This window comes from Rattus norvegicus, chromosome X (genome assembly GCF_036323735.1).
Source record: "Rattus norvegicus strain BN/NHsdMcwi chromosome X, GRCr8, whole genome shotgun sequence".
NCBI lineage: Eukaryota > Metazoa > Chordata > Mammalia > Rodentia > Muridae > Rattus > Rattus norvegicus.
The window spans coordinates 25,211,822-25,235,366 of record NC_086039.1 but is presented as its reverse complement, the minus strand read 5'-3'; the positions used below and the strand labels follow the sequence as shown (position 1 = coordinate 25,235,366).

The 23,545-nt window shown below is 38.8% G+C and overlaps 1 protein-coding gene and 1 pseudogene across 3 annotated transcripts in view; both read right to left on the bottom strand.

The window, feature by feature from the left end:
• Positions 1 to 358: 358 nt before the first annotated feature.
• On the bottom strand, positions 359 to 2,161 carry Rab7a-ps1 (RAB7A, member RAS oncogene family, pseudogene 1; annotated as a pseudogene).
• Positions 2,162 to 2,292: 131 nt separating this feature from the next.
• Cldn34a (claudin 34A) overlaps positions 2,293 to 23,545 on the bottom strand; it is a 68,489-nt gene continuing 47,236 nt past the window's right edge. The window contains exons 1-2 of one of the 3 annotated variants that reach the window (NM_001109366.2): positions 19,545 to 22,555; positions 2,293 to 3,254 (exon numbers count right to left, since the gene is read on the bottom strand). In NM_001109366.2, coding sequence (NP_001102836.1) covers positions 2,602 to 3,237 — 636 coding nt within the window. In that variant the 5' untranslated portion in view covers positions 3,238 to 3,254; positions 19,545 to 22,555 and the 3' untranslated portion in view covers positions 2,293 to 2,601. Of the gene's footprint in view, positions 3,255 to 19,544; positions 22,556 to 23,545 lie in introns of those variants that run through there. The other 2 variants (XM_063280263.1, XM_063280262.1) reach the window with 2 other exon arrangements.

The window sequence follows — 23,545 nt, the reverse complement described above, 5'->3', positions numbered from 1 at the left end:
CTTTTCTAGGAATGCTACAAGAAGCATTACATAATAAATGAATGCTGTTAAAAATAAGTTCTGATTAGTTAAAAGTAACAAGCATTAGCAGATACAAAACAGCCTGTTCAGAATGGATCGTGGGCACCAGCCTTCCCACAGAATCTTCAAGGAGGGGTAGGGGTAAAAAGTCCCACAAAACTGTCTTAAAATAATATAATTAGATACATATGCACTGTGAACAGTTCTCCCACTCTCCAGTGGACAGAAGAATCTTTCCATGCCCACTGCACTTCAGAGTGCCCAGGGTTTCCATCATGAGCCATACAACTTATGGTGAGCCTCTGGAGCCCTCACAGATACAAGTTGGAATTCTCTCTCTCTCTCTCTCTCTCTCTCTCTCTCTCTCTCTCTCTCTCTCTCTCTCTCGTGTGTGTGTGTGTGTGTGTGTGTGTGTGTGTGTGTGTTAGATAACTGTGTTTGGCAGAATTACTTTTGACAGCTGGATGCTAAAAATCATGTTCTGTTTAGAGGAGGAGGGACACACATTGAAGACCTAGGTGCAAGTTCTGGGTCTATAAAACACTCTGTGCTCTGTGATCACCACCCCTTCAACAACTTCATCTCTCATCAGAGGCATTGGCTGAGTCATTCTTGTCTAGCTTGACGGGTTCAGGGAATTCATTGTATAGCTCGACTTCTGTTTCCTGCTTAAGGGTGTTCTGAGCAATTGTCTGAAAAGCCTGCTCCACATTGATGAACTCTTTGGCAATGGTCTTGAAGCAGTGAATATTGTTTGCTCTGTAGCACCAAGCCCATACCCTCTTTGTGGCCACATGTCTTGTCTTTGAGGTCAATTTTGTTTCCCAACACAAAAGGGAAGTTCTTTGGCTCCTAGGTGCTGGCCTGAATAAGAAATTTGTCTCTTTTGCTGTCCAGGGTTTTGAATGTGTTGGAGGCAGTCATATCAAACACCAGAATGCAGCAATCTGTACCTGTGTAGAAGGCCACACCAAGAGACTGGAACCATTCTTGACCAGCTGTATCCCAGATCCACACGGTAACAATTCTGTAATCCACCATCACCCCCTGCTCTTATTGTGGTTTTGTACTGGCTACTAAACTTATTCATATGCTAGTTCATGAGACATGTCTTTCCAGCAACCACAATCTCCCAGGCTGATGCCCTTCAGCAGGACTTTATTCTTAGATGTCATCCTTTAAGTGTAGGGTCCACTGAGGAGGAGGCACAACAGCAAACAGATACAGAAGTCCAACTCAGGTTTCAGGGGGTTCTTCAGAGCTACCCAGCCCCAACCACAATAGCCAATGCCACCCCATCGGGTTTTATCATCAGTAAACCTTTTAATTCCTTTGCATTTAAGAGTATTATCAGTTCAGAGAACCTGATTAGGGTCCTTAAGAGTAATTGTGACAGAAATGACTGTTAATGAGTTCTCCGGAACGGAAGAATTCTAGAATTTAGGAAGGATATTTTTGGACGAGGTATGGGTCTATACACAGACTGTGGGGTGATGTTGTCTGAGGTCCCAGTGAACTCTAGACCATTACAGGATAGAGCACTGAAGGACAAGAATGTTATAAGAATCACTAGATTATCAATGAGACTTAAATGAACCTGAACTTTAGACATGATATCCCTATCTAGGAGAGAAATAGGGCAACAATGTAAGACAAGAAATAGAGTGAAAGGATATTTGTTTATCATATATAAAGTTTTTATAGTTGGGGCTGGGGATTTAGCTCAGTGGTAGAGCGCTTACCTAGGAAGCGCAAGGCCCTGGGTTCGGTCCCCAGCTCCGAAAAAAAAAGAACCAAAAAAAAAAAAAAGCTAAAGTTTTTATAGTTACTCATGAAACTTTTATGGTTAAGGAACAAAATGAGGTCATAATCCAAGGCATCTTTCAATGCACTGGTATGAATATTAAGTAGTTGAATTACAACAAAGTAGGTAAATCTCTGATATAGATTTCATATATTATTGGATGATATTCTTGGTTTTGAGTTAGTTGTACCTAGTGGCCTGCTAGCAGGAGTCAAAAGGTTTTATATGATAGTCTCAAGGGCTCTTAGGTCAGACACAGAGGTGGGAAATGATTGCTTATTAAAGGAAATATACACATCTTCAGATTATTGAGTTTCTTAATATACAGGGGAAGTTTTTAAAACTGATCTGTTAACTTGAATACATTTGGAAAACTTCTTAGGGCAGAGATGTGATTATTATGACACGGTAAATATGTCAGCTTTTGTTTTTAGACTTGAAATCAGAGAGCGATATGAAAGATTAATGTGCTCTGACATTCATTTTCATATATTCTAGGTTTATTAATCATTTTTCCTTCAGTGCCATCAATTAAAACTGTAATTTCATAAGATCACTTGACAAGTAGGTAAGTTCATTTTAATGAAAGTCCATAATCCGACCAATGAAGTAATAAAACAAATGAGACAGAAAAGATAATAAAGAGGCATTTGGCCATTTTCTGTCACAGGCCATTTGGACATTGCTGAGTCCTTGGAAATTTTAGTCATCTCAAAAATCCTTGCTGTAGCAACATGAAGTTTTGGATTGTTTTTCAAGGTGAAGTACATTCAGTTTCAGATATTAGGAAGAACTTGTATGTTTAAGGGAAATGTGAAAGAAATGAAAATCACACCACTGCACAAAAACAGGATGGCTGCTAGAAATGCCACTACCATGGCAATGCCAACCTGCTGAATATGTGGGTAAAAAGGCATATGGAAAGATGGTGGAAAAGCAATCCCTTCATTGTTTATGATGGAGAAATAATTGCACAAGACAGCAAGGAAGACAAAGCTACTGGCAATGATGTTCAGAACCGCTGAAAGGCCAAAGGCATTGTAGGTGACATCCCGCTCTTGTCTTCCTGTGTACACATTTCTAAGAGCAACAACAGTGGCTGCTTTTCCAATCAGGCAGAAAATGCAGGTGATCAACATCAGGTGCTGAGCAACACGAATATCCAAAGGAACGAAGGTGTCATGGTAGCTGTATTGGTAACACATTCTAATATTGCTGAAGTTGTCATGGTGGTAGATGCAGGTTTTCCACACTCCCACAAAGGCCACAGTAGGGTAAGAGATCACAGGTTCCTTCGAGTACCACACTCGCCACTGTGGGAGGCCCATGGAAGTGATGCAAAGAATCCATGCTATGGTGGACAAAGCAAAACCTCCTACCTGGCAACTGGAACCTTTGTTGAACAATATCATGATGACAGTGAACACAACTGCAAAGAAATACAAGACAAAATAAGGACAGGCTCCTCAAGCCTGAGACACTGTCAGTTAGGTGACTAGTAACAGGAAGTAATAAATGTAATAAATGTTTGAGAAAATGAATGTAATAAATGTAATAAATGTTTCTGAAAATTGCTATTGGGAATGTGGCCTGAGCAAATTACAAGAAGATCCTTCTAAGAGAATTTACTATGGCTTGACAATAAATTCTAACAGTTCCATTTCTGATGGTTGGTTCAGATATACAATGAGGCTTGAATACAGATATTCAGCCACGAAGATGATCACCAATTTGTAATATTGGGAAATATCAAGACCAGCATAACCTATGTTTCAAGTTCCAGGCCAGCCAGGGCTTCATAGTGAGACCCTATATAAAATAAATAAACAAACAAAAAAAGTAATATAGCAAAACCAATAAATGATTAATTAATTAACAAAAATAATATAAGATTCTGGAAAACAAATACAGTTCAGTGTACATCACCTTGAAGCAAACCAATTCACTAGAATATTTGTCATATGTCTTAAGAACTTAAGAAAATGTTCACCAGGAAGCAAATCTAAAATGCATAGAAACCAGTACTTGGTTGGAGCTCCGTCTTCCCTCCTGTCTGCACCTACACCTGCAGCAGTGGCATATCAGCACACTGCACCCCACCCCACAGCTCTGCCTGCCTCCCAAGAAGCTGACTCTACAGGTGAGACACATACCCCACCCCAAACATCCACACCTGCTGTGGCCCCAACAAGCCTAGCAGCCCTGGGCTCTGCACTGCCCAGTTGAAGCTCCATCTTCCAGCCTCACCTACACCTGGAACAGTCTTGGATCAGTAAAGTACACCCTATCTCACAGCTCCACCTGCCTCCCAGGTGGCTGGCTCTAACCTGAAACACATGGTTCTGCCTACCTTCCAGGAGGACTGCTCAAACCTGAGGCACACAATTCCAACTGCGTTGCTGGATGGCTGCTCCAACCCAGGATACCTAGGCCAGCCAATACCAGAAACAACAAGAAGGTGAAAGGCAAGTGCAAGAACATAATCAATAGAAACCAATACAATATAGCACAATCAAAACCCAGCTCTCCTACGAGCAGCAAGCCCTGAATATACTAACACACCTGAAGAGTAAGACCGTGACCTTGAATCCCATCTCATGGAGATAACAGAGACCTTAAATGATGATATAAAATAATTCCCTTAAAGAAATACAGGAAAATACAATCAAGCAGGTGAAGGAAATGAATAAAATGTTCCAACACCTAAAAGGGAAATAGAAGCAGTAAAGAAAACACAAATGGGGACAACCGTGGAAGTGGAAAGCCTAAGGAATAGAACAGGAACTACAGGTACAAGCATCACCAAGAAGATACAAGAGATGAAAGAGAAAATCTTAGGTGTAGAAGATACCATAGAAGAAATGGATACATCAATCAAAATAAATGACAACGTGAAAAGTTCCTAACTCCTATCTCCAATCTATAATTAGGTTGAAGACTAAATAGTTAGTCCCACAATTTAAGTTGTTTAACATTTAAGAAGATGGTCTAGGTTTAAAAAGATGTTATTAGGATGAAAATACAAGTTAGGATAGAAAATCATTTAGACATAAAGCTCTAAACTCATCAAGAGAAGAAAGATAATTGAATACTTTATCTAAGCTGCCAAATATAAATGGACTAGATATTGTTAATGTGTATCATACCACATAGTTTTCAATTTTTTGTAATTATTATAATTGTATTCAATTTATATTTGAAAGAAAAAGAGCCTGTTTCTGAACTAAAAGGGAGAATTGTAGAGAGAAAAAATCTAATCATAAAAGAATGGCAAGGGTAACATTTAATGATCCACTCACAACTGAAAAATCAAATGAAAGAACTAGAACTCTAGTCACTTGTCAAACTAACCTCCATCACTACTTGGAAAACTCTCCTAGTAATTCAAACTTTATAGTTCATATTAGACCATTTTATTATAGATGAGAATCTCAAGGAAAAAAATTCTACTAAAGTGGATACTTTAGGAATATATTGATCCATAGTTTCCAACTGGAAACTTGACAATTTATGCTATTACATTTTCCACTTGTTTTAAAGGACATTTAATAAAACCTCAAAAATTAAATGAGTCAAATGTGGTGGTGCACTTGAGAGGCAGAGGTCATGGGATCATGGCTTGAGGCCAGCCTGGGATATTGAATATTGAAATATTGTAAGACCTATTTCAAAATAACAACAATGGCAACAACAACAAAGAAAAATGAAGGCTGGCTATACAGCTCAGCTGCTTGACCTTGATATGCAAGACTATATATTTTTATAGCACTGTAAAAACAGTAAATTAATTATTCTTAGTATATTCATAGAATAGAAATTTTGATAGTGTACTCATTTTAAAGTGAATAAACAATGGGCAATATTACCAAAATAAAATACTCATTAATGTAAAAAATATGTTCCTACCTCAAAACATCCAGGAAACTTAGGACACTATGAAAACATCAAACCTAAAACTAATAGGAATAGAAGGTGAAGATTTAAGTTCAAAGGGGCCAGAAAACATCTTCGACAAAATCATAGAAGAAAATTCTCCTAACCTAAAGAAAGAGATGGCAATAAATGTACAAGAAGGTTACAGAACAGCAAACAGATTCGACTAGAAAAGAAAATCCTCTTGCCACATAATAATCAAAACACTAAATATACAGAAGAAAAGTGATTAAAACCTGCAAGGTAAAACTGCCAAGTAACATATAAAGGCAGACCTCCAGAATTACACCTGACTTCTCAACAGAAACTCTAAAAGCCAGAAGATTCTGGACAGATGTCTTGCAGACCCTAAGAGACTGCAGACGCCAGCCCCGACTACTATACTCAGCAAATGTCTCAATCACCATAGATGGAGTAACCAAGATATTCAATGACAAAACCAAATTTTAACAACATATTTCTACTAACCTAGGCCTACAGAGGATGCTAGAAGGAAAACGCCAACACAAGGAGGATAACTACACCCAAGAAAACACAAGTTACTAATCATCTCACAGTAAAACCAAAAGAAGAGAAACATACACACACACAGTAACACCTCCAAAAAACAAAATAACAGGAACTAACAATCATTTGTCATTAATATCTCACAACATCAATAGACTCAAATCACCAATAAAAAGACACAGGCTAACAGACTGGATGCCAAAATAGGATTGATCATTCTGCTGTATACAAGAAACACACTTCAGAAACAAAAATAAACGTTATCTCAGAGTAAAGGGTTGGAACATGATTTTACAAGCAAACAGAACCAAGAAACAAGCTGGAGTAGCCATTCTAATATCTAGTAAAATAGACTTTCAACCAAAAGTTATCAAAAGGGTTGGGGAAAGGACACTTCATACTCAAAGAAAATATCCACCAAGATGACATCTCAATTTTGAACATCTATGCCCCAAATGCAAGGGTACTCACATTTGTAAAAGAAACTTTACTAAAGTTCAAATCACACATTGAACTCCACACAATAACACCAATGGGCAGGTTATCAAACAGAACTAAAAAGAAAAACAATGAAAGTAACAGATATTATGAACCAAATGGATTTAACATGCATCTGCAAAACCTTTCAACCAAAAACAAAAGAATACACCTTCTCAGCACCTTATGGAATCGTCTCCAAAACTGACCATATAATTGGACTCAAAGGAAACCTCAACAGATACAAGAAAATAGAAATAACCCCTTGCATTCTATCACATCACCATACAGCAAGGTGAGCTTCAACAACAGAAACAACAGAAAGCCTACGTACTAATAGAAAGTGAACAACTCTCTACTCCATGATCATATGGTCAGGGAAGAAATAAAGAAAATGAAGACTTTCTAGAATTCAATGAAAATGAAGGCACAACATTCTCAAACTTATGGGACACAATGAAAGCATTGCTAAGAGGAAAATTCAGAGCACAAAGTGCCTTAATAAAGAAATAAGAGAGATCTCAAACTAGCAACTTAACAGCACACCTAAAAGCTCTAGAACAAAAGAAAGTAAATACACCCAAGAGAAGTAGATGGGAGAAAATAGTCAAACTCAGGGCTGAAACCAACCAATGCAATACAAAGAATCAACAAAACCGAGAGCTGGTTCTTCGAGAAAATCAAGAAGATGGGTAACCCTTAGATAAACTAACTAAAAGCCACAGAGACAGTATCCAAACTAACACTATTGGAAATGAAAAGGGAGATGTAACAATAGAAACTGAGGAAATTTTAAAAATCATTAGGTCTTACTTCAAAAGCTGTACTCCACAAAACTGGAAAATCTAAATGAAATGGATGTGTTTCTAGACAGATACCACCTACCAAAATTACATCAAGATTGGGTAATCTATCTGAACAGTCCGATAAACCCCTAAAGAAATAGAAGTAATCATTAAAATTCTCCCAAACAACAACAAAAAAAGCCCAAGGCCAGATGGTTTTAGTGAAGAACTCTACCAGACCTTCAAAGAATAATACAAATACTCCTCAAACTATTTGACAATAGAAACAAAAGGAATGCCACCTAATTCATTCTGAGGCCACAGTTACCCTGAAGCCTACACTGCACAAAAATTCAACAACAACAAAAAAAGAGAACTTCAGACAAATTTCTTTCAAACCAAATCCAAGAACAAATCAAAAGCATCATTCACCACAATCAAGTAGGCTTCATCCCAGGGATGCAGGAATGGTTCAATATAAAAAAGAACTCCATCAACATAATCTACTATACAAACAAACTGAAAGAAAAATCACATGATCATTTCATTAGATGCTGAAAAATCCTTCTACGAAATCAAACACCCATTCATGTTAAAATTTTGGAGAGATCAGGGATTCAAAGTACATACATAAAAATAATAAAAGATACATATACAAACCAACAACCAACATCAAATTAAATGGAGAGAAACTTGTAGCAATCCCAGTAAAATCAGAGACAAGACCTTTTCAGTGTAGTACTTGAAGTTCTAGCTAGAACAATAAAACAAAAGGAGATCAAGGGGATACAAGAAAAGGAAGAGTCATGGTGTCATTATCCGTGGATAATATGATAGTATTTATAAACAATCCCCAAAATTCTACCAGATAACTCTTACAGCTGATAAATACCTTCAGCAAAGTGGCTGGATGTGAAGCTAACTCAAAGAAATCAGCAGTTCTCCTTTATACAAATGATAAACAGACTGAGAAATTATGGAATAACATAAATTAACTAAGCAAGTGAAAGATCTGTATAACAAGAACTTCAAGTCTCTGTAGAAAGAAATTGAAGTAGATATCAGAAAATAGAAACATCTTCCATACTCATGGATAGATAAGATTAACAGTGAAAATGGCCAACTTACCAAAAGCAATCTACAGATTGGATGCAATCTCCATCAACATTCCAACACAATTTTTTAACAGACCTTGAAAGAACAATTCTCAACTTCATATGGAAAAGCAAAAAAACTGGGATGCCAAAACCAAGTCTGAACAATAAAAGAACTCCCACAGACATCACAGAGCAATAACGATTTTTTTAAAAATGAATAAAACAGTATGGTATTGGTGTAGAAACAGACAGGTTGATCAATGGAATCATATTGAACTTCCAAAAGTAAACTCACACATCTATGAGCACTTAATTTTTGACAAAGAAGCCAAACCATATGTTTTGGCTATACAAACATCATGATCAAGAAGCAAATTGGAGAGGTTTATTCAACTTACACATCCACAATGCTGTTCATCACCAACAGAAGTCAGGACTGGAACTCAAGCAGGTCAGGAAGCAGGAGCGATGCAGAGGCCATGGAGGAATGCTGCTTACTGGCTTGATTCCCCTGGCTTCCTCAGCTTGCTTTCTTATAGAACTCAGGACTACCAGCACAGGGATAGTACCACCACCAACGGGCTGGGCCCTCCCCACTTGATCCCTAATTGAGAAAATGCCTTACAGTTGGATTTCATGGAGGCATTTCCTCAAGGGAGGCTCCTTTCTCTGTGATAACTCCAGCTTGGGTCAAGTTGACACAGAAAACCAGCCATTACAACTGACCCCTTGTCAACTTGACACACAAATACATTACTATTAAGCCTCAACCCTTACTTTCTTATTTATCCCCAAAATCTAAAGAATTTTAAAAGTCCCATAGTCTACAAATTCTTACATATTAAAATTTCAACCCCTTTAAAATATCCAATCTCTTTTGAAATTCAAAGTCTTTTTACAATTTGAAGTCTCTTAACTGTGGGCTCCACTAAAATATTTTCTTACTTCAAGAGGGAAAACTATCAGGGCACAGTCACAGTCAAAAGCAAAAACAAACTCTAACCATCCAATGTCTAGGATCCACTCACGATCTTCTGGGCTCCTCCAAGGTCTTGGGTCACTTCTCCAACTCTGCCTTTTGTAGCACACAGCTTGTCTTCTAGGCTCCAGCTGCCTGTTCTCCACTGCTTCTGGTATTCTTCATGGTCATCCCATGGTACTGGCATTTCCTCTGCTGCAACTGGACTGAACTTTCACAAATAGTCTCTCATAGGCTCTTTTCATGGTGCCAATCCTCAAATTCCCTGCATAACTCTTTCAGTACTAGGCCTTCAACTGCCACTGAGGGTACACCTTCACCAATGGCCTCTCCTGGCCTCTCCTAGTACCAAGCATCTGCTGCTACCCCTTCATGTTTCAAAACCAGTACCACCTGGGTGACTCTTATACATTACCAAGCCAACATGAGGTACAACCATGGCTGCCTCTGGACACAGCTCTCTGTACTCTCAGGAAACACTTCTCAGATTTCACCTCAGTGATGCTAGTCTCTTCTTAATCACTGCTAACTTCTTAGCTCCAGCTAACCAGCATCAATCATCCCAGGAATGCAAAGGTTTCACTTTAGTAGTTCTGGCATCTTGTTAATCACAGATGATTCTTCAACCCCAGCTAACCAAAACCACAGCATAATCAAAACAGCAATGGCCATGATCTTTAACCTTCCCAATGGTTATACTTCCAGACAGGAGCCTATTATAGCTGTCTTTTGAGAGGCTCTATTCAGCAGCAGACTGAAACAGATGCAGTTACACACAGCCCAACATTGGATGGAAGTCGGGTACATTTATGGGAGAGTTGGGGGAAAGATTGAAGACCCTGGAGGAAAAGGGAACCCTATACGAAGACCAAAAGAGTCAACTAACCTGGACCCCTCAAAGACTCAGCCACCAATCGAATAACATATTCCGACTGCAACAAGGTCCCCAACACTTATGTAGCAGACATGCAGCTCAGTCTCCATGACTGGACTATCTAGCCTCAGTGAGACAATGTGGCAGAGACTTGATGTGTCAGGGTGGGGAGATATTCAGGGGGACCACCCTCTCAGAGGAGAAAGGGAAGGAGAATTTGGGGTAGGAGTCTGTGAAGGAAGGACTGGGAAGGTGAAAAGTATTTGATATATAGATAGGTAGATAGATAGATAGATAGATAGATAGATAGATAGATAGATAGATAGATAGATAGATAGGAAACCAGTAAGCATATTTTTGTGCTATTGTTCTGTCATATTTTTAAATATCTTTTATTTAGATATAGTTGTTTTTCTTCCCTTTTCTTTTCTTTTTTGAATTTTATTTTGCTTTTTGAGACATAGCCTCACTAGTATACAAGGATTTTCTCCAACTCACTAAGTGGCCCAGGTTGTCACATACTCAAGGAAATTCAGGTGCCTCCAAATTCTGAATACTTGGATTATAGGCATGTGCTACTATGCCTGCATTGTGTCAGGTTTTATATTGTTGTTTTATGGCTGTTGTTATTTTTTGAAGTGATGTTGTTAGAACTCAGGGACTTGAGTGTGCTAGATAAATGGTTTGCCTCACCATCTCCAAAAGTGTGTTTTCAGGGTCTTTATTTTCAGGTACTATCTATAATCATGTCCTTGGTGACAAAGAAAGAAAATATGAGAAATGAACTGCTAGATCGGATCCAAGGGAAAACATTTTCCTGAAGTCAATTATCTTCTGCATGAGAACGTAACTCCTGGAAACAAAGATCTAAAGAAGTTTCCATTTTCATTGCTTAAGAAGGAGCACTTAGGGGCTGGAGAAATGGCTCAGCATTTAAGAGCACTTACTACTCTTGCAAATGACCTGGGTGCAGTACCCAGCACCCACATGGTAGTTCATAATTATAACCAGGTCCAGTGGATCTGATGCCTCTTCTGATTCCTTGGGCTCCAGCACACACACACACACACAATATTAAAATATTTTAAAAGCAGCATTTACAGATGGCACTTACTCACTGTTTGGTCCATAGTTTGCATTTCTTATGTGACTGCTATTTGTCTGCTACTAAAAACTGTTTCAGCTTCAGTCAGTGTGGAAAGACGTATCAATGCTTGTTTCAGCTGGGGAGATGGTGGATAGATGAAGCTACATAATGGAGGTGTAATGATGGGAAATATTCTCAAAGCATACTGTGATGGTTTGTATATGCTTGGCCCAGGGAGTGGCACTATTAGAAGGTGTGGCCTTGTTGGAGTAGGTATGTCACTGTGGGTATGGGCTTTAAGACCCTCTTCCTAGCTGCCTGGAAGTCAGTGTCTAGCAGCTTTCAGATGAAGATACAGAACTCTCAGCTCCTCCTGCACCATGCCTGCCTAGATGCTGCCATGCTTCCACCTTAATGATAATGGACTGAACCTCTGAACCTGTAAGCCAGCCCCAATTAAATGTCTTTTATAAAGACTTGCCTTATCATGGTGTTTGTTCACAGTAATAAAACCCTAACTAAGACAGATCCTTTTCCTAGCTCAACCAAAAGGAGAAGTCTAAATGTGAGAAACAGGGAGAGGGGATGCCACCATGTGTCTGAGACCTGCTCTGGATGGTGAGGTCAAAATGTAGCCTAGCCTTAGAGGCTGCTGAATGGCAGGTGTAGGTTCAGGTGAATGAAGGACAAGTGAGAGAAGATATCCAATTTAGTCTGTGAAGATTACTGAGTTCTGGAAGTTCTAGTGGCAGTATCCTAGACAGAGGCACAGAGTGAAAGAATGTGGCAAGCTGGTTCCTGAAATCACATTTAATCTCCAAAACAATCTGCCAAGGACCATATTAACTATTATCATTATTTTTGAACAGATAATCCTGACCAAATTAGTTTTTGGCAACGGAGATTGAAGTTATGGTGTCACACATACTAGGTAAGCAGTAAACTACTGCACTATATTGCTAGCCCTGTAAAAATTTATATTTTGAGACAGAGTGTTGAAAGGTGTCCAAAGTCGTTCAGGAAGACATTTTTTGAGATGGGGTCTCTCTGTGTAGTTCCGGCTGTCCTGGAACTCTCTATGTAGACCAAGCTTGACTTCCAAGTGCTGTGATTAATGGCATGTGCCACAGCCTTCAGCTTAATGAAAACATTCTCTTTGATATAGTTTGTTTGATCTGAGTTATGACTTTAATATGCTGGATTTAAACTCACTATGTACCCCAGACTGTACCTAAACTTGTGTGACTGGCCTCAAATCCAGTGTGGAGAGAGACTGGACTTGAAATGGTGTTCCTCATGCTTTGGCCCCCACCCTGGGTACCATGTTGCATTTATATGAATAGTATTTAGAAGACAATGAATACTTGCTTGCATTAAATTCCTGGGATGCCTTTGCGGTTGAAGGGTGGATGAAATGAAGGAGTACACATTTTATCCCTAGTCTAAAAGCTCCCACCAGAGAAGCCATTTTGTGTTTAATTGACATCAACAGATTCAACAAACTAGCTCTTTGTTCTAGGACTATCTCTACTGCCAAAAGTCTAAAAGAATCAAAAGTTCTATTAAATGGCCACTTAAGTGGGTAAGAGAAATAAGGGAGTTCAGGTAGACCATAGAAACAGAAGAGACACTACCTTGCACTCTGCACAGTGTGTGTGTGTGTGTGTGTGTGTGTGTGTGTGTGTGTGTGTGTGTGTTTTGCAGGCTGTGTAGCTCTGGAAAAGAACAAGGAAGGCTACTAAGGACATCACAAAAACATAAGAATAGTCTTGGATGGTTTTTAATGTGTTTAAAACAACCTTTTATAGGAAGAGGACTTTTCCAAATCATGAGGATACTCAAGTTGCCCAGGTATCTTGGTTGTGCAGCAGAAAATCACCTCTAGGAGGCAGAAGTGGAGTCAAAGAAGGTAGCCACAGGACTGATCTACCCATCATGATGAGAACTGTCCACAACACATACACACATATGCACACACGCCCATATACACACACAGAGAACACCACACACCAAAACATTACTTACAAACAGGTGTTTATTTACATATAGGCACACAGACACTCTCACACATCAAAACATGTAAACATAGACACAGGTGCATAGGCACATGGTATGACAATGAGGATAGCTTCTCTACAAGGTGTCAATATTACAAAATTACGCTATCTCATGTGCTGCTTGATGTACATTGAGAACATACATGTCTTACCAGACTTGTAAGTATGCCTGCATAAATCAAAAGGTCTGGCACCTGCAGCTTTTCATAAAGACAGGCCTGTGAGTGGAAGTGGGAATCACAGATGAGAATGAGACTTCAGGCCACATTTCCTGACCTTTTGCTACAATTCAGATAGGGAACATAAGACACAGAATGTAACAACAAAGGAAGGCAGGAATGTCACAGAAAGACAGACAAAGAGACAGAGGAGAGACAGAGAATGGTGCTAATGCATGATGGTATCATTGCCATACTACATATCACTAACCTGGATGAAAGTCCACACTCAAAATTCAAAGCATGTCTCTACAGAGTTTGTTCTGTCTTTCATATTACTGTGATGTTGAGAAAAAATTCATTAATTTGAACCATCATAACTCAAAGCTTCAGTGTTGCTCAGATTTCCACAGGTGTGGCCAAAATACTTGAGAAAAAACTTAGAAAGGAATTATTTAGTTTGGGTCAGATTTCAGAGATTTAAGTCCATTGTCCTTGGCTTTATGGATTCCGTGAGGACTGAAGCCAGACATCTCTGTGGTAAGAGCCTTTGACCAATGCTATTCACCTCATAGAGTACAGGAGTCAGAGACAGAAGGGACCAGGCATAAGGTAAAATCTTCAAAGGCGTGCATGCTGGTACCTACTGTGAGCTATGTCCTGTCAAGAACCTCACACAACAATGCCACCATATAGAGACCAAATATTTAACACATGAGCCTTGTAGCAGAAATATCACATGAGAACTATAACATTATCTCAGAAGAACAAACACTGTGTGATTGCCCTAAGGGGATCCCTGGGGTGCTCAATTCCTCAGAGGCAGAAAGTAGAATGGTGGTTACTAGTAGCTAGGGAAGTCAGAAATGGGAGATGACATTCAATGAGGACAGCATTTCTGTTAGGAAAGATGAACAGTGGTGGCTGCTCCATGGCACTATGAATATATTTATAGCCACAGATCTGTACACATAGACATGTCAGTGACAAATTGTGGTATGTATATTTAGCCACATTAGTATATATAACAAAGATGGGTGGAGCTTCTACTAACCAGCAATGCTGTCTTCAAGTGAACCAGTGACCAGCTATGTGGCAAAACAAACAGCTATCTGGGCCAGCAGAGATGATGAGGACACAGCTCTCCTAATATGTCCTTTGATGCTTGTTGCTGGCGACACAGTCGGCCTGATTTGTAGTTCTGAGAATTCTATGATGTCATCAAATTCCAACCCTTTTGAACCCCTGTTTTCAGACATTAATGTGTGGATATCATGATACTGCCTTTGCTTTCTTTTGTCACTTACTTTCCCCCCTCTTTTGCAGGGTGGGCTGTATATACTAGTGGTCCTTCCTGCTCATGGACAAGACCCATTTGAGTTATTCAGACATGTCTGACATCACCTTCTTTATTCCTTCCCTTTGAGGCATAGTTTCTCACCCTTGTCATTGAAAGCAGTGACAACTTAGAAGAGTCATTGCCATATTTAGATTCAAGTGCTAGCAGAGATGACCTCAACACACTAGGAAAGATCCTGGTAAATTCATCAAGACGTGCACAAAGTCCCAGGTATATGGAATGAGGTTATAGTTGGGACAAAATGAAAAAGCTAAAATATCTCAATGAATCATGTGTAGTTACTATTGTATATTCCCACATACTACACAGTCAAACCACATAATGTCGAATTATATCAAAAGAAACTTCTCCAAACTGCTTGAAATGGAATTCAGAAATGCTTAATATAAAGTGGAATTCAGAAATATATCATTTGTCTAATCCTGTATCTATTTGAAAAAAGAGAAAGAGATGGAAGCTGAAAATTATTTCAGAGAAGGAAAGAAAGGATTGGTAGCAATATAGTGTTTTCTGTATCTTTTCCCTTGTGTTTAAGACAGTTTCACTATGCAGCTCATGTTCAATTTGAACTTCTGATTCTCTAACCTCTGACCCCAGAGATGTGGGATTTCTGGCCTGTGCCACTATGTACTTCCTAAACACCCATAGATATCTAGTATAATGACTATACCTGACAGTATCATTGAAAAATGTTTTTTGTTTCTTTAATGTTTTGTAATAGGTCAATCTATATTTCTGTGCTAATGGTTGCCTTTTGAAACAGAAAAACAACACTGATATGAATTTTCCTCCAATATGTAGACTATTATGTGATGGTTCAGATAGCCACAGACACCCCAGACAGATTCCCCTGAAAATAAGAAGGACAACTATACGAAGAACTTAGGCAGAGTGTCTTTACGAGGCCTGGGTTTCAAACACATTAGCATGTCTCTCATATCAAAATGACACATCTCTAATTGTGATGATATGTGTAGTAGGTCAGCAAGACTGAGTCACTTTCTCAGGCCACACAACTGTGAAGTGAAAGGTTCCTGGCACCAGGCTAGTTTCTCAGGGTTTGAATGCTTTTGCAATTAGTCGTGTGATTTGCTTCAGCCAATAGAAAGTTGCCAGGTATGAAATGTCCAAATCTATGACAAGTATCTTTATAATTGGGCTTGTGCTTTGTTTTATCTGCTAAGAACATGCCTAATTCATACAATTGTTTCTGACAACAAGATGAGGCCACATGGCATAGAATACAGCCTGTACCAGCTGCTGTACCTAGGAACTGCACGCTGCTGAGAATTTATAATTGTTACACATCACAGATTTAAACAATTACCCAATACAATCTGTGCTCCCTCACCATTATTGGACTGCAAATTATAAATTTATGATCAATAGCAGAAATTGCTTAAATAATTTAAGTCTCTCCCTTAGTGAAGTTCTTCCTCTCCCTCCTGCTCTTCTTTCCTTTTTCCCCTTTCTTCCTCTTCCTCTCTTCATCCCCATCTTTTACCCCAACCTCTTCTTTTCCTATTCTGCATCTTGTTATATGGCCCAGACTGGTTCTGAACTCTTATCAATGCTCTTCTAGTATTTCAGATGTGTGCTTACATGCCTGGTTTAGGTTTTCCTCTTGGTGAAAAAAGAATAGGAGGTAAATAGTTTGGTTGGCTTTTGGACAGTCAGCTTCACCTTTTGTAATGTGATCCATGCTCATAGGAAGGACTGACCACATGGAAGGAAGAGGAGGCTGTGTTGGCAGAGCAAGGACTTTGTGAGGTAAAAGTAGATTCATTTAACAGGAATCAACACTTTTGTAAAGATTTTTATCCAACCAGGATTGGTAGGCTGTCAACAGGCCATTTGTGTTCTCCAATCTTGAACCTTGTCAGCCTTGACTCAACTGTTTTGAGGGAGGTATCATCTTCAACTGAGCCTCTAGCACCAACTTTGGCTCCTCTGGCTCAAGGAGGAGACAACATGAGCCTATGTACCTACACATGAATGTAATTGTGTGTGTATATTTTGGGAAGACTGCGGTTACTGATGTAAAAGGGAACTCTCTGCAACCATGGCAAACTCAGGAGAGAACAAGACATAAACGGTCTCTTGTTAGACTACTGTAGTGAGATATAAAATTCAGGGCTTCTGGGGACTTCCTCACTGTTTTCAATGTATTTGGTTACAGAACCATCATTTTTGAGGAACTACACAAAGTCTATACACATTTAAAAGTAGGTCATAACCAAGCCATTGGTGCTTGAACTTTTCATGCACTTCCTTGAACATATATATTCTTTTTGGCAAAGTATCTCATAAAATTCTCTGTCCACTTTTTAATTTGAGCTGTTTGTTTTCCTAATTGGGTTTTGGGAGTTCTTTATATATCCAAGAAACAAAACCTTTATTAGACATATGCAACCATGAAGAAAGCATGCTAGTGTATGTCTGTGATCCCAGCTCTCAGGAGATGGGAGCAGGAAGCTCAGATCAAAACAAGTTTAGCTACACAGGAAGATTTATGTGAAGCTAAGCTACATGAAACCCTTCTTATTAAAATAAGCAAACAAATCAAAAACATGGCTTTCACATGTATTTCCCCCAGTTTCTGTTTTGTCAACTGGAAATTAATAGGATGCCAATGTTTTCCTAGTGAGTAAGACTATATTTACCATTGTCCATTTTAATTGATTAGAATGGCGTAGAACTTTGAAATTCTGTTTCAAATGTAGTTGTTAGTCAGTCCCCAGGAACACTGACAAACTAGTGTGCTAACTTGTTTCTATGTCAGCTTGACACAAGCTAGGATCATCTGAGAAAAGGAAACTTCAACTAAGAAAATACCTCCATTTGATTGGCCTATAGGCAAGCCTGGTAATGATTTTATTGGTTAATGATTGATGTGGAAGGGTCTAGCCCATGGAGGAGGGGTGATGCTGCCCCTGGGCTGGTGGCCCTGAATTGAGTAAGAAAGCAGGCTAAGAACAACATGAGGAGAAGCAAGCCAGTAAACAACACTTCTTCATGGGGACTGCGTTAGTTTCTGCCTCCAGGGTCCTTCCTTGAGTTTCTGCCCTGATTTCCCTAAACGAAGTTATAAGATAAAATAACATGCCCCCAAGTTGCTTTTGGTTGTAGTGTTTTATCACAATAATAGAAAGTAACCAATACATACAAGAAGGAGGCCTTACATGTACTTGTGTGATATGGTAATAGCAGGGAGGTAAAATCCACCAACTAAAGGATCACATATAAAAATGTTTCAAGGAAGGCAACCTCAAAATATTCCATTTGATTCAGGAAACCAAGAATTAGCAAGAACATTATTAATAACTAAACACACTTTTCCTTTGTTTTGTTTTGAGATAGGATCCCAGAGTATAGCACTGACTGACTGGCCAAGAACTTACTGTGTAGACCAAGCTAGCCTCAGAACTCAGAACTCAGGGAGATCTACCTCATCGCTTCCCAAATATTAGGATTAAAGGCATTCACCACCAGAACTGGCATGGACACACTTTAACCAAGTATGTTACTTGGCTGGAAAATATTGTTTAGCCTGTGACAAAGGAAAAAAACTTTATTTTGCATGTGTTTTAACATGCAGAGTAGCTATTTAACAATTGTAATTGAATGCACTTAACACATTGGTTGTCTGTTTCACAGTTGGCTTTTAACCACTATAAAATCATTCATGTTTCTCACACATTAATAAGTTACCATCATCACTGATTTTTTTCTCAGTCGGAGAACAACTTGATTGACACAATGAATGCTCACACAGTTGAATAAACAAGGACAAAACAGCTCATGCCTGGCTAAACACAAGGGTCTAGCCAGTGTTAGATACTTTGTAAGATCTTCTTTCTTCCACGTTTTTTCTACCCTTTGAACCCCCTAGCACTAAAGAAGAAAGAAAAAAGATAGAAAGGAAAAGGGTGAGGTTATCATTAGACTACTTACTGCTTATTAGGGACATTGAGTTCCTTGGGGCAAGTTTAATGTTCGCCATCTTGATATCTAATTTTTTTCTTCTTTCTTCTTTTTACATTATTTAAGAAAATTGTGACCAACAACAACCCACAGCAACCAAACAACAACCCATCCTACCTCTCAGGGCCCTAGCATTTATGTATTCTAAAAAGTTCCCAGAATTACAAGCATCACACAATCACAGAAATGATCTGCAGCTGGCAAAATCACACCCCTACTAGAGCACAAGACAAATCAGAGTCAGCTCCTGTGGACAGTTAAGCAACCCCTTATCCCACACCTGGGATTAAAATAAAACATATTTTTATACTAGTATTGGGTTCTTTAAAGAAACCAAAATTCTTACTACACAAGGGTCTCTCCTCTTCTGCACCTTAGGGATGCGTTGTGTATCTACACATAGGAAGAATGACAGTCCTACCTTAGCAAAAGACTGCTCATGTGTTGTACAGTTGGTCCATTCCTCATCCATCCTAGGGATCATGCCAATCAGCAGAGCGCAGGGCTCATATCCTGGGTAGTCACGTGTAATAAGAAACACTGCTGAGCAGTCCAACAGAAACACAAAGTTAAACTACCACACATTGACAGGATGTTGTCACCTTTCTAGTATTTTCTAGTAACTTGAGATGGTATCTCTCTAGGAAATTAACACATAGGCTAGAGTTTTCTCTTGTGCTCCCAGATATAGAGCCACTTACCTTTGAGGACCAGCCTTGCCTCTTTATTCCTTTTACCCACATTTTTGATCCACATGAAATGCATAATCATTCCAGATTGTAATCTAAACAAATGCACTATTTCTGATTGTCCCAAAGAATTCCTGTACACAGTCTACCTGAGTTGCCTCAGGATTAAAATTACTTTTTAAAAGTTTTAAGTGTTATTTGTCTTTACTTCATCTGTGTAAAAGTTTTGCCTACATCTTATGTGCCTTATGAATGCCTGGTGCCTGCTGATATCAGAAAGAGGTTTTGAATCCTATCCTAGTCAGTGTTTTATTGCTGTGAAGAGACACCATGAACAAGGCAACTCTAAATATTTAATTGGGACTTGCTTACAGTTCTGGAGATTTAGTCCATTATCATCATGGAGGAAAGCATGGTACCATGCAGGAAGACATTGTGCTGGAGAAGTAATTGAGAGCTAATGTGTTGAGGTGAGACAGAGCAGATGTCCCTCCATCTTGTATTCTGGAAGAGGCCATTTCAACTTTAACTGGAATTTCATCTTCTTGATGAAGAATACCATGGAAAACTACCCAGCTCTACTCAAAAAACCAAAGATCAGAGTGCCCTAGTTATCTTAGTTTATGTTAAAACTGCCTGTTTGTATGGAACCCCTTCCATAAAAATAACTGCTTATCTAAGCTTCTGTTAAAATGACTTGCTTCAAAATTTCTTCAAAGCCCCACATAGGTGCCAAACAAGTTGTCAGATTATGTTTTCTTCTTTTAAAAATCCAGTGATCTGCACACTCATGGCTATACCCAGAGAGATCTGAGTAAGCATGCTTGGTCTATCTTTCCTCATGGTGCCCTCCATGTTGCTATTGAGGCATGATAGGAAGACAGGAACTATTATTATAGGAACATGAGAATGGAGAGCCATCCCTAACCCAAGAATCTAGTTGAAGCCATTGCTATCAGGGAAGCAAGAATTCCAGCACAATTAACAACTGCTTCAGACCTTTCTCCTTTCCCAGATACATATCTGCAGTTTTCTAGGAATCTCGCCACAGACCTCATTTATAGGCAAACTCCATGTGTTCAAACCCCTCAAGAACACTGATGGCTCCCTGCTTTACCTTAGCAAGCAATCATACTATCCAAGGCAGGTCCAACAGCACCCTATATCTTATATTGCGTGCGTATGCACACACACACACACACACACACACACACACACACACACACAGAGAGAGAGAGAGAGAGAGAGAGAGAGAACACAAACCAATAATATTAATAATCATCATCACCATCAACAACAACAACAACAACTACCTGGTCAGGAATTTCAGGTGCTTGGCACTTGAGGCAACTAGTCCACTCTATTGAAAAAATAAATTTTTCATTTGCAAGTACACATCAATTGATAATAGCTTCATGGTTAGGGATAAGAACTTCTTCCCCCTCTCAACACTGAGACCCCATCTAGCTTGGACCTCTGTAGGTCTTGTAATGGCTAGATACTATTGCAATGCAGAACATAAGGGTTTCTACTATTCACCTTCTATATATCACTGAGTCTTGTCAGTTGAAGCAATCTACCTTGGAAGGGAGGTTTTTATTATTAATGGTCCTTCAAACTATCTTCCCCATGAGGTGGAATGAAGAAAAAGACAACTCACTTTGTAGAAGGTGGAGATGCTGGCAACAGGGAAGACCAGATAAACAGGCTTACTAGATGAATGAACTAAGGTATTGCCCATTGTATTTTTATAATCTGGTCAATTAATAAACAGTCACAGCTTGGCAAAAAAAAAAGAAATCTAGAAATATCTCATGAGGTCATATAAGGAAGTGATTCACTTCCTTATATGATTCAATATAAACAAAGGAAAAAGCAAAAGTCAAACAAAAATAAAGTAAAATATACCTTCATGACATGAAAGCCAGTTTGATATTTCTCTTAACTTTAGATATAAAAATATTAGAGGAAAGAGTCAAGCTTTTACCTTGTTTGTCTGTATGAATTTGATAGTGGAATAACGAACTGGTCATAGAAGATAAACCCAAACTTTAAAAAGCTTCTCAGCTAATTAGAAGAAAACACATTGGAAAGTGACTTTTGGGGATCCCAGTGTGATCACTGATGGAAACAGGGGCCACCAGAGAATCAAACTATCAGGAAGTTTTAGAATCCACGAGGCTTAAGTACAAATCTGATTAGAAAATTTAAACAGGAAGTGTGCTTTCCCTTCCTGGAGCAATGTGTTTATGTATCAAACCCAAGTAGCACTAAAAGTACTAGTATCATGTTGTACCTGATATACTATAGCTAGTTAAAATGCCAGCACTTAGGAAATGCTCTTTCTCAAAGTGTTCAGCTGGAGTTTGTTAACTGACAGGACAATTAAAACAAGTTGTTGAGCAAGTCAAAATAGAACTGCAAGCATGAGAGGAACAAGGCACATCATAGGAGAGCACAGACATGCAAAGGTATTGTCAATTATGAGCTAGGAGGCAGACCTAGAAAATTATGTGTAAATGGATTGAAGAAAAACTTTTGGGGGCTGGGGGTATTGTGAAACAAATTAATCTGAACTGAACCATTCCATTTTGACTCAGGAAGCATCTGGGCATTGTAATGCATACTTTTGGCCCCAGTATTTAGGAGGCAGAGGCAGGCAGATTTCTGTGAATTTGAGACCCACTTCTTCTGTAACAGCAAATTTCAGGACAACCAGGGCTACATAGGGAGATTCTGTCAAAATAACAATGACCCTGAAATGGATATATATATATATATATATATATATATATATATATATATATATATATGGATATATATATATATATATCCTAAAATGAGGAAAGGAGACTATAATATCCCTTTGAGCTCCTTTCCTGAGTAGACACCCATACTGCAGTGACCTTTTTGGTGAAACACTTTGTATTGTCCCCGCTCCTATAAGTAACTCGTTACCCATACTACTGTAAGTAACCACAATAAACACATTAACTTACCTACTTGGGTTGATTTCCTAGGTAGAATCATTTCTTTGTTCTCTTGCTGATGCCCTGTGAAGGGTCATACTGAGAAAGTGTGGTCTGAGCAAACTAAGGGCAATATTTACTGGCAGGTAGATAATCAACACACCCTCTAAAACTGACCACAAATATTTAGAAAACAGTATGGTCACCACAGCACTATTTTTCATACTGAAAACGAGAGACCACTTTAGGTCTGACAGTTGCATAATTTATGCTCTAACCATTCCACAGAGATATATGCCAACATTATGGATGCAAGTGGAGTCATGCATTCACATTGTAATTTTTTGGGTTCAATGCCTTTCACTTAGCTTCTTTTTTCTTTAAGATATAATGTGACCATGTGTCCAGGGCTGGCCTGGAACTATGTCCTCAGGCTGGACTTTAATTAGAGGTACTCTTGCTGCCTCTCCTTCTCTTCCCTTCCCTAGTGCTGGCATTAAAGGCATGAGCCACATCAAATTACAAGGATCATTTTTCCAAAGTCCATCCATTTTGTATCTCATGTCAAAAGTTTGTTCTTTTTCACACTATTTTTTCAGGGTATAGATGAAACAGATTTCCTCTTCTCACTCATAAAGTTTGGACATCTAAATTAGCTCCAAGTTTTACCTATCAGGAATAATGGTGATTGATAGATGTGAGCATACATAATATAAAATTTTGTGATGATAGACAATCGTGATTCTCTTGAGTCTCTTATAAGA